At 37.2% G+C, this 12312-nt stretch overlaps 2 protein-coding genes across 3 annotated transcripts in view; both read right to left on the bottom strand.

Moving 5' to 3' along the window:
- Positions 1-12312, bottom strand: part of fbln2 (fibulin 2) — an 890980-nt gene that overhangs the window by 329701 nt on the left and 548967 nt on the right. The window lies entirely within an intron of this gene.
- fbxw12 (F-box and WD repeat domain containing 12) overlaps positions 1-12312 on the bottom strand; it is a 124284-nt gene that overhangs the window by 25243 nt on the left and 86729 nt on the right. Inside the window, exon 5 of the mRNA XM_028824318.2 lies at positions 2834-3043. Coding sequence (XP_028680151.2) covers positions 2834-3043 — 210 coding nt within the window. The remainder of the gene's footprint in view (positions 1-2833; positions 3044-12312) is intronic.

The raw sequence follows: 12312 nt of genomic DNA, 5'->3' as shown, positions 1-12312 counted from the left end.
TCTCAGGGTTGGTAGCGAGATCCTGCCCCAAGTGGAGGAGTTCAAGTATCTCGGGGTCTTGTTCACGAGTGAGGGAAGAATGGAGCGTGAGATCGACAGGCGGATCGGTGCGGCATCCGCAGTAATGCGGGCATTGCATCGGTCTGTCGTGGTGAAAAAGGAGCTGAGCCGCAAGGCGAAGCTCTCAATTTACCAGTCGATCTATGTTCCTACCCTCACCTATGGTCATGAGCTATGGGTAGTGACCGAAAGAACGAGATCGTGAATACAAGCGGCTGAAATGAGTTTCCTCCGCAGGGTGTCTGGGCTTTCCCTTAAAGATAGGGTGAGAAGCTCAGTCATCCGGGAGGGGCACAGAGTAGAGCCGCTGCTCCTCCGCATCGAGAGGAGTCAGATGAGGTGGCTCGGGCATCTGATCAGGATGCCTCCTGGACGCCTCCCTGGTGAGGTGTTCCGGGCACGTCCAACCGGGAGGAGGCCCCGGGGAAGACCCAGGACACGCTGGAGGGACTATGTCTCTCGACTGGCCTGGGAACGCCTTGGGATTCTCCCAGAAGAGCTAGAAGAAGTGGCCGGGGAGAGGGAAGTCTGGGCATCTCTGCTCAAGCTGCTGCCCCCGCGACCCGACCTCGGATAAGCGGGAGACAATGGATGGATGGATGGATGGATGGAACATGTTAGTCCTAGTGAAGAAGGGACTAATCACTGGGTTTATGCTAGCAAAAGAAAACCCATCTCTGAAAAAATCAAACAGAAACTGTAGTACTGCTCAAAACTGTAGCACTGCCACATAATGTATTTTCTGTCTTTTGTCTCTCTGTGTCGTCCTCAATGTAAACTCTGTTGCTGCCTGTGCACCTGTTATAGTAAAGTGGAGGGAAAAAACTACCACATTGGGCAGATGACCAAAAACGAGGACCTTTGAGTTACAGTAATTTCTGAGAGTTTGCCATGGTAAATGGACACTGATTTACAATTGAAAAGGAGTGTGAAATGGCAGAAGGAGGAATAAGACTGAGCACAATCTTTGTGGTATAAAATACCGATGTAGTCTATTCATGGTCAGATAGGACACTGCCTCATTTAAATGTTAAAGCCTTTTCCAATTTGGAGGTGGCCACCTAGAAGACTTCATTGGTTGATGCTCTCTCTAAGAAGAAGCAGATGGGACAGTCAAGAAGGTTTAGATTGAGTGAGCTGTAAGCGATCTTTATTTTTCTGTGATAGCGTGTTTTGGACACTCTGCCAAAAACAGAAAAAGAAAAAAAAGGACTACAATTTAATTTAAGAAGTGACAGAACTGCGTGGAGTTTGTGTGTTGCTTGTAATCAAATAATTTTTTCCATTCATATTATTTGTGTATTGTATGTGTTGGTCTTGGGGTTGCTTTTTCAGATTCAGTTGTTGCCATTTATGTTTGTGATGTTTTTATGTAATTGATTTAATACAGTTGTTCTTCACTTTGTCTATTGATATTTGACATTTTGTTGACATTATTTTAATTATATTATATAATCTATCAATATCGCAGGAAGGGGTCTGAGGGTGTTTTAGGATTTACTTGCTATATGGATCAAATATGTCACCAAAAGTGTGGTGACTTATTGCGGCATTGGCTGGGAAAGTGTGAAGCGTAATACAACCACAAGGTGTGACTAAAGTGAAGAAGGAGAAAAGCACCATCAGTACACCTGCTTTGATTCCAAGAACTGTTTTAGGATAAAATTTCAGCTAATATATTCTGGTAAGTGATTTTATTGTAATTTAAAGTAATAACCTGTGTAGAGGATAAGTCTTTAGCTCAGCGTTTCTCAACCTTTAAGTATTTGCGACCTGAGTTGTCATAACAGTTTTAATCTCACCCCCCCTAAGGTTTTTTTGAAAGGAGCCCACTAATACCAATTTGTTCTTTTTAAACTAATGATATATCATAGATGCATATTTTATTATACCTACTTAACTTTTATCGACATTTATCTAACACTATATTTATTTTTTTAGTATCAGAATGTAGTTTAATTTGTTTTGGTTTCAATAGATGTATTTTTCATATTTTTGATTCTTGTTTTCTGTTTTTCACATCTTCGCGCCCCCCCCCCATTTTGTTACTTTTGCGCCACCCTAGGGGGGCCCGCCCCACAGTTTGAGAACCACTACTTTAGCTGTTGTAAGTTATTTCTTCCTAAATACAATAGAAAAACTCAGAACAGCATGTCTCAAAGACAGAGAGGAGTTGTGAATCTGAGAACATCACTAACAATACCACAAAAGGCCTAGGTCTCCAGAACTAAGACAATAATAATAATAGACAATAATAGACCCCAACCCTAAGCTAATTCTTTACATTAAATCTGGAAACGTACCAAAATCATAATATTAATAAAAAATTGGTATTTTAATAAACACAGACACACAAGGGATGAATGATCAAATGGGGAATACAATGAATTAAGTATGGTCCCAACTGTATTTAAGGAACCTTGAGCAATCTTGTACACATTAATGGTCTTCAATTTTATCATTCTGATTTGCAATTCTGGTACTTTCCTTAAAAAACCGTGACATGTTCTCTCAAAGATTTTTTAACCAAATATCAAATCAAGTAAGCGTTATTACTAATAAAAATAAGTATGTTTTCTTTTTTGTACAGGTAGTTTAGAAGGAAATGTAGACTATTTTTGTTTGATTTTGATATTATACTATAGTTTATTCAAAGATCAATGTTAGTTATTTACATTCAGATTGAATATTTTAGTTGAATAAAATCTGAATTACATTTTTTGGTAATTTTACTAAAAAACACACACATTTTAATAAACAATAATCAACTTACAATCAAGTAAGATTGGTCCTGAATGCTGAAGACTGACAATGTACACAGGGTCAAACAAGTAGAGACTGAAGAAACCTCTTTTCCAGTAAGAACCTGCCAAGTTTTAACAGTTCCTTGTGAGTCCAAGCTGATAATAAGATCCTTCTGGTGGTCAGCTGCAATCTTTTTGAATGGTGCATTCTGGACAGGACTTGACCATAACTGAATCCCCTAAAGAAACATAGTAAGTAAATATTTATTACAATGGCCAGTTTTTCCTTTGTTGCTAATTAAGGCTCAAACTGAACTGTTACGATAAACTGCACAAGTTAAAAAGGTCTAGCTAATACACACTAAACATAGGGACTGTGTTTCTACTTTTACACATTTTTAAAGTGGTATTATAGAGTAAAATCATGTTTAACACACATATAACACAGAATGTACATTGGAACCTGACTACTTGTGCATTTAAGGTCTCAGGGTTGAGTTCATGGATTACCACAATGCTGATTTCAGTTTCACACAATTTTATTTTTAACCCTTTATTCATCATATACAATTTCTTATTAGGAATTTGTCATTTTTTGCATATCCCAACTTACGCTGCAGAAACTTTTGGAGTCACAACGCAGGGTCAGCAATTTGTGCTGTGCCCCTGGATTAAGGGTCTTTCTCAAGGGCCTAATGGTGTAGCATTTCTTCTGTCACTGCCGGGACTCGAACCAGCAACCTTTAAGTTACCAGCCCAGGTTTTTTTAGCCATGGAGCCACCACACCTTACTTATGTAGAAAGCCAATTTTAGCTCTTAGTGACCCACGTAACATACAGTAAGCAGAGGATTATTGCTGTTTTAAGTTAAGTACTCATTTTTTTTCTTTCTCACTCGTTTTCCATTATGTTTTTCATCTGGATTATTTAACGTGAATACATGTCAATACAAATTGCATCAAGTTAGAGGTTATAGTCTTGCCTCCTTTATCATGTGAAGTTAAGGAAGTTAAAAATACAGACTAACTGGTAATGCTAACTGGTCCTATTTGAATGAATGTGCCCTGCAATGGACTGGCTGCTGTTTTTAATATAATAGTTAATAACTCCCCAACAGTGCTGATTTTGATTAAGCAGGTTAGAAGAAGGATGGGTTTAAGTTTGCAGAAGGGCTCACAATCTTAAACCCTTTCCAAAAAATTGTGACGCTGTGTAAAAGCAAGTGAAAATAGAATGTGATTTTAAATCATGTTAACCTAGTGCTGGGTGGTATGACCAAAATTCTATATCACGGTATTTTTCAAAATTATACCGGTTTCATGGTATTCAACGGTATTTTTTTCCCCATGCATGAATGGATGTTAACCACATTTTCCACTGCAATTACTGAGTAGACTGGCTAAGAATAACCTTTTCCACTGTCATGAGAATTGTACATTGTACAAAAAAACATTTTAATGTGCACACGAGTATTAATACAGGTTTGCATGGCACCATAAAGTGATAGTTTTCAAGGGGGTGGCACTAATGGAGAGAAGGAATTACATTGCATGACAGTTGCAGTCAAAATATAGAGCCTTTTTATTGAACAAATTTTGCAAACAACTTAAACTGAAATTTTGACAACATATTTTCAACAAACCCAAAGAGGTATTTAGACTTAGTAAAATATCCAGAGGTGCTTGTCAAAAGTTGCATTGCACTGAACACGTCTTAGAAAAGGAATAAATAGTAAATATTTTTTGTAAACCAACTACACTTTCTGTTAATGTTAACAATCTCTGTCCATTGATACGTTAAAGTGACTTTTTAAACAACTTTACCATCATTAAACTGCATAATATTTAAACTAATAAATAATAACAATAAAATAAATAATAGTGCAACTTCCAGTAATAATACTATTACTTCAAGCCCAGGTGCATTACACAGTATTCACCAAATAAAAATAAAATAAAACAAGTGCAACTTGGTGATGACATCTTTACCAACTGAACCATCATTTAGGCAAATTGCATCAATATGGACCTTGCTTCAAGCTAAGCTATATACATAAATAATAAAACTGCAACTTGCATTTATAATGCCATTTGTGGTATAGCCCTACGGAATCGTATTAGGGCCACGGTGAAAAAAAATACGGACACAGGGGAAAAAAAAAACTGTATGTCGAGAATAAAGTCGACATGTTGACTTTATTCTCGACATTTCCACTTTATTCTTGATGCTTATGTCGAGATTAAAATCGACATTTCCACTTTATTCTTGCCATTTATTTCAAGATTAAAGTCGACATTTCCACTTTATTCTCATAGTTTATTTTATAATTAAAGTAGAATGTCGTAAACTAAACTTCATCCTAAAATCAATGTTTAATTTACTAGATTTTCTCAAACCCCGCCAAAACTATTGTAGCACATTAAATTCTTTGTGTTGTGTTCCCCGACCCAGTTGTTAATCATTGCACGCTTCTTAAACTGACTTCCTCTGCACTAACAGGAGGCGCCGGCAGCAATCACTGCACAGAATCCATTCACTTCATGATATTCCTGCTCTCTGAAAATTTAGAATGCTAAGATATATACTTGATATCATTTTCAGGATGAAATGCATTAAAGCAGGTATTACACATGCACGGTAGTGTGGCGGTAGTGCTGCTCCCTTGTAAGGGGTCCCCAGGTGTACGTTTAGTGTAGAGTACTTTATGGCAGGTGTGATGAGGCTTCAAAAAACTAGATGTATGAATGGGTATCGCACAGGTTTGACTTAAATATTGTGTAAATGTTGGGTTTGTGATCTGGTGGTCGGAGACACGAACACAGAATTCAATGGATGTTCTTCTGAGTGGGCTTGCTTTATTGCATGCGTTCTGTCTGACTGATGTACCAAAACCCCAGTTCCTATCCTTCCTTTGTCTTCCTCCACCTAACCAATCACCACACGATAAACGTCTTTGTGAAATTAAAACTAGTTATAAACTTAGACCATGGAGTGTTCAGAACTTTAAAAAAATATTCGTTATACATGTTTAATTATGCCATCCATTCAGGGTTGCTCCCATCCGAGCAAGTATTGTGTGCGAGGCAGGAGCAAATCCTGAACGCCAGCACATTGCAGGGTGAATACGAGCAAAACATTCACTAGCAGGGTCAATATAGCATAACAATACCCCACATCCTACATGACTTTGAAAGGAAACTGAAGCACGCCAAGTAAACCCACCAGAAAAACATGCAAATTCAAGGCAGGGTACACCCAAGACCCCCTTGCTGCGAGGCAGCAGTGCAACTTCCACGTCACCGTTCCCCCACATGATTAATACATGCTTAAATGCATTTCATCATGAAAATTATGTCAAGTATTTATCTTGGAATTCTAAATGTTCCGGGAGCAGGAATATCATGAAGTGAATGCATTCTGTGTGGCGATCGCTGCTGACGCCTCCTCAGTACAAGAGGAAGTCAGTTTAAGAAGCACGTACCGATTTAACATGGCTTGGGGAACACTTATCACAAAGCATTTAATGTGCTACATAACTTATGATGGGGTTTGAGAACATCTAGTAAATTACATATTCATTTTACGATGAATTTTAGTTTACGATTTTCTACTTTAATGACAAATTATGATAATAAAGTCAACATGTCGACTTTAATTTTGACATAAAAGGCGAGAATCAAGTAGAAATGTCGAGAATAAATTCAACATGTCGTCACACTATTACACAGTACCCTGGTACATTACACTGTATTGAAAAAAGATAAAACAAGTACAACTTGGCTTGCAGTATTATGCAGTAGTATAGAAACAGTATTCACAGATTTGAACATAATGGTGCACATCCGACCTTTTAAAACCAAAGTATCTACAGACAAGACGTGACTCCTTTTATTCGGCAAAAGTTCTTCTATGTCATCATGTTCAACTTTATCGTCTGCTACAGCTTCAGTTTCGGAATGTTCTCTGTCCATTTTCACCGTGCAATACCTCCACTACCGCATGTACTCCATTGCATGCCTATTTAGCGGTGTAGCAGTGAATAAGAGTCCCCGCGCAACACCTCCAGTAACGCATGTACTCCGTTGTATCTGTTTAGCAGTGTAGCAGTGAAAAAGGTCCCCCCTTAAACAGTTTTCCACTGCGCCACGTTCCGAACGTTGTTTAGGCAATTTAAACCGGTGTTGCGGTATAAGAAAAATCCATATCATAACAAAAATAAAAAACGGTTTTCAGTATGAACCGGTTTACCGCCCAGCACTATGTTAATCCTATATTTAATTGAAAATAGCACAAAGACAACATATCAAATGTTGAAACTGAGAAATGTTATTGTTTTTCCAGAAAAATATGTTAATTTTGAATTTAATGCCAACATCACTATTACAAAAAAAAAGTGGGACAGCGGCATTTTTACCATTGTGATGCATCAGCTCTTCTTTTAATAATACTCTGTAAGTGTTTGGGAACTGAGGGGACCAACTGCTATATTTTCAAAGTGAAATGTTGCCCCATTCTTGTCTGATATAAGACTTCAGCAGTTCAATGGTTGGGGGTCTCCTTTGTTGAATTTTTTGTTTCATAAAGAGCAAAATGTTTTCAATGGGTGATAGGTTTGGACTGCAGACAGGCCAGGTTAACACCTGGACTCTTTTACCATGCGGCCAGGCGGTTCTAATACGTGCAGAATATGGTCTGGCATTGTCTTGCTAAAATAAGAAAAAGACATTGCCTGGATGGCAGCTTAAGTTGCTCCAAAACCTGTATATATATTTTAGCAATAGTGGTTCCTTCCCAGATGTGCAAGCTACCCATACCATGTGCAGTAATATACCACCATACCATCATGGATGCTGATTTTTTAACTGTTTGCTTGATAACAAGCCAGATGGTCTCTCTCCTCTTTAGCTCAGAGGACACGGCATCCATGATTTCCAAAAATAAATTTAAATTCTGATTCGTCAGACCACAGGATAGTTTTCCACTTCACTTCAGTCCATGTTAGATGAGCTTGGGCCCAGAGAAGACAGCACTATTTCTGGATCATGTTTATAAATGGTTTCTTCTTTTTTTATGGAGGCAGCAATGAATTGTGTTCACAGTCAATGGGTTTAGAAAGCTTTCCTAAGCCCATACAGTTATTTCCACTACAGAATCGTGACAGTTTTTAACGCTGTGCTATTTGAGGGCTCAAATATCACAGCCATCTAATATTGGTTTTTGGCCTTGTCCCTTTCGTACAATGATTTCTTCAGATTCTTTTAATCTTTTAATGATATTATGTACCATAGGTGATGAAATCACCAAATTTTTTGCGTTAGGGAACATCACTCTTAAGTTGGTGCAGTATTTGTCCTTTGAAGTCTTTCACGAAGTGGTCTCTGCCTCTCTGGGATGATCTTTTTATATCCAGTCATGTTACTGACCTGTTGTCAATTAACCTAATTAGTTGCAAGATGTTCCACCAGGTGTTTTTTTCTTCATCACACTAATTTTCCACTCTTCTGTTTCCCTGTCCCAACTTTTTTGTAATGTGTTCCTGGCATCAAATTTAAAATGGGCATATATTTTTCATGAAACAATATAATTTCACAGTTTCAACATTTGATATGTTGTCTTTGTCATATTTTCAATTAAATATGAGTTTAAATGATTTGCAAATCACTGCATTCTGTTTGTATTTACATTTGTCACAGTGTCCCAACGTTTTTGAAAACAGAGCTGTAAATAACTAAATAAATAAAGCAAAAAAACAAATAAAACTATAACCTTGCAAACAAGTTTGACTGGGCCATCAACCATACTGTAATGAGTAAAGCAATTTTACTTTATATACTTGAGAAAAATATTTAAAAGTATTTTATTTCTATTTAATGAATTTGTACAACTTTTCAAAATATGTTTGAAGTTTCTGAACAGAAGTACATTTAATACATAAAGATAATTAGACGTAAAAAAAAACAAAAGTGAAAACTCGAGGTAAAAAGAGTCAGTTGAACAGTTCAGTTTTGTCTTGAGTAATTTCCTCGATTCTATCAATAAACAGTAATGGAAACTCCACATTCCTTGACTCTTGTCTGAGTAAGACAGGCAGCTGCTGGCAATTCATACTGTAACCACAATGGTGAAATGTTCATTTTATTGGCAAAAGCAAATGAAGCTTTGATATTCTGCCAATGTATTTATATTATGCCAACACATTGTACAGAATGCTTAACTATTGTAGAAGAGTGGTGATATTAATTTGTAAGGGTAGGGTCTTACACAGCACTAACCCAGAGAGCAGTAATATCATGAAATTAATGTATTATGTATGGTGATCACTGCCTGCGGCTCCTCTCAGTAAAAGAAAATGTCCATTTAAGAAGCACGTAGTGATTATGATTGTTATGATTATGATTATTATACAGTATGATTGTGAATTTCCCCTTGGGATTAATAAAGTATCTATCTATCTATCTATCTATCTATCTATCTATCTATCTATCTATCTATCTATCTATCTATCTATCTATCTATCTATCTATCAACAACTGGGTCAGGGAACACTTAATACGAAGCATTTAATGTGCTATATTAGTTATGATGGGGTTTGAGAAACTAGTAAATTCAACACCAGTTATAAGATGACGTTTACAACGCTGCACTTTAACGACAAAATAAACAACAAGATTAAAGTGGAAATTTCGATATTAAAGTCTTCTTTTTTTCTTTACTGTGTTCCTATTGTTTTCTCTGTAGCATTAATACACTTCCATAAATGGCAGTGGTCCACAGTCAGATTGAAAAGGAAAGGCAACAAAAAGGATGGCTTCCTGGGTTTAGGCACCCTGCTAATCCTTGATTCCAAGAGCTCAAAAAAGAGTTAGGTTATAGAAAGATGATTTCCAAGAATCAACAGAAACATATGATGGGTCCTTAAAGCAACAGGCCATGTCCAGTTTTGCAGTGATGGTATTCAGAAAGAACATCCTTTTTTTGGATTGAACTGAGAGACAGTGTGGAAAGGTCCAGGAGAAGGAAAATATAAGGTGAGAGAGGAAACTGTACAGAGTGAATTGAAGAGTGAGAATCTGAAACACCAAAACAGCTGGGAATGGCAGATTGACATGACGGTTCCAAGATCATTTAATGAGCAGAAGCAATAAAAGTCAGTGGAAAAGAAGATGGGATGGAGAACCTAGACCTTAGTGCCTGGAATACCTGGAGTTCTAAGTGATCAAAAATATCCCCTGTAGTGTTAATACCTAAAAGATAGCAATGCAGAAAAGAAGAGGGATGTCCAATGATACAGAACGCTTCAATAAGAAAAATTAGGGTGTGAGTGTCATGTGAACTGGAACCTAAAAGTTTCTCTACGTGGTACCAGGACTTCAAAAGATAAGGGCTAAAAGCACCACATTTTGAAAGAAGAGATCTATCATTAAGAAAGTGAAGAGGAGGGTGTGAAGGGGACAAAGGGAAAGCAAGCCTGTTTTCAAAGGATAAACCAAAATGGAGCATTGGCAGTCTATACAAGGATCAGTACTCATTTTAATAATGGTAAAGAGAGAGCAGAAAGATAGAAGGATATGAGTGCAGGTATAGAGGAAGTATTCAGTGTTTTTAAGTGCATGGTGATAATTGAAGGCAACTAATTTCTGGGCCTGAGTTGCCTCGAAAGCTTGCATATTGTAATCTTTTTAGTTAGCCAATAAAAGGTATCATTTTGCTTGACTTCTCACTGCACAAAATTAGAAATGTTAATGCAGAGATATTTAAAGTAAGTAGTTAAGAGGACGGATGAAGGTAGAGGTGAGTGTTGAAAAGAATATTTTAAAGGGAAAAAGAAGATTTGGACCAGTTTATTCTGTTCTCTGAAACTACTTCAAAAGCATAAAAAATTGAGTACATGACGTATGAGAGAAAGGGTATCACCCAGGTAAAGCAGGATATCCTTTGCGTAAATAGAATTTTTTGTGCAATGTCACGTGTAAATTAAAAGGGTGATTCATTGTGTTTTGTGGAAAGAAATTACCCACTATTCAAGGGAGAGGCTGCACAGGAGAGGTTATAAAGGACACTCCTGTCTATCTAATATGTTGGATTTAGTGAGGATGGATGGATGGATGGATGGATGGATAGATAGATCGATCGATCTAGGCGTGAGGCGTCCTTCTTCTTTATGCTACCTCCCCAGCACACCACTGCGTAGAAGACGGCACTCGCCTCAACCGTCTGATAGAACATCTGCAGCATCTTATTGAAGATGTTGAAGGAAGCCAGCCTTCTAAGGAAGTATAGTCAGAATCAGTATTGGCAGTCCAGTCCAATTTATCATCCAGCTGCACTCCCAGGTATTTATAGGTCTGCACCCTCTGCAGACAGTCAACACTGATGATCACGGGGTCCAGAAGAATAATTAATATTAATATTAATATTGACCATATTAATAAACTTAGCACCAAAACTCATCTAACCCTGGCTCTGTCAAAAGAAAATCCCAGTTCACGCAGTCAAGTACTTTCTCAATATCTGAAGTGAAAAGAATGGCTGGCGAGGGGAAGGTATGGATACATCAACTGAACAGAGAAGATGATGGAAATTGCATTGTATTGCATAGCATGCCCAAATAAAGGCAGTTTGACCTGGATGTATTAATTTATGAATGACAGATTTTAAACACAAAGCAAGCACATTGGACAAACAACCTGGCATCAGACTTTATCAAGGAAATTAGATGGTAGCTTGAGCAGTTAAGTGGACTATAAATTATTTTGGCAGGAAAGTAATTAGTACCATAACAAATGATGAATTCATCTTTGTTGAAAAGACTGCTTTTATCATCACAAGTTGGCCAAATAACTGATCCCAGAAACTAGAAAGAATCTAATTCCATCCAGGCCAAGCAATTTTATTTTGCTCATGATATCTATGACTTCCTTAAAATCAGATTATGATAAAAGAGAATCCAAAAACAAGGCCCTCTCCTTGGTTAGCTTAGGAAGCAACATATCTTTTCATAAGGCCTTAATGTTCGAAACTGAAGTGTTTGCATTTTTTTTACAAATGGCTCAGAATAAACTTAAAACAAAACATTTACTAATCTAATGATATTTATTAGTAGGAAGCTCCGATTTAATCTTAATGGCAGAGATGCATGCAAATGACTCCCACCTCCGAAGCCTGAGTACTAATAGTCTACCAGGCTTAGCTTCAGAGACCTAATATCTAGCCACTGTGTGCTGAAATTCAAATTTTGACTTTTGCAAAAGTACAAAATTTAATTCTTATGTAGTACAAATTATTAACAACTGAGAATCAGTCATAAGGGACAGGGCATGCTCTAAAGACGGTACAAAGTTACTGAGATTGTATTCCTCTTAGTTCAAACATGACATACAGAGTAAGAAATAGTGAAATCACAAGTAGTGCCTTTAATAGTGAAGGAGCAATGTCAGGATCATCTTCTGCACCAGTAAAGATATAAATTATTTTATATGAGTCACAATTTTCAGACAGTGATTAAATT

This window comes from Erpetoichthys calabaricus, chromosome 18 (assembly GCF_900747795.2).
Source record: "Erpetoichthys calabaricus chromosome 18, fErpCal1.3, whole genome shotgun sequence".
NCBI classification, from domain to species: Eukaryota; Metazoa; Chordata; class Cladistia; order Polypteriformes; family Polypteridae; genus Erpetoichthys; species Erpetoichthys calabaricus.
This window is presented reverse-complemented; position numbering and strand designations above follow the sequence as displayed.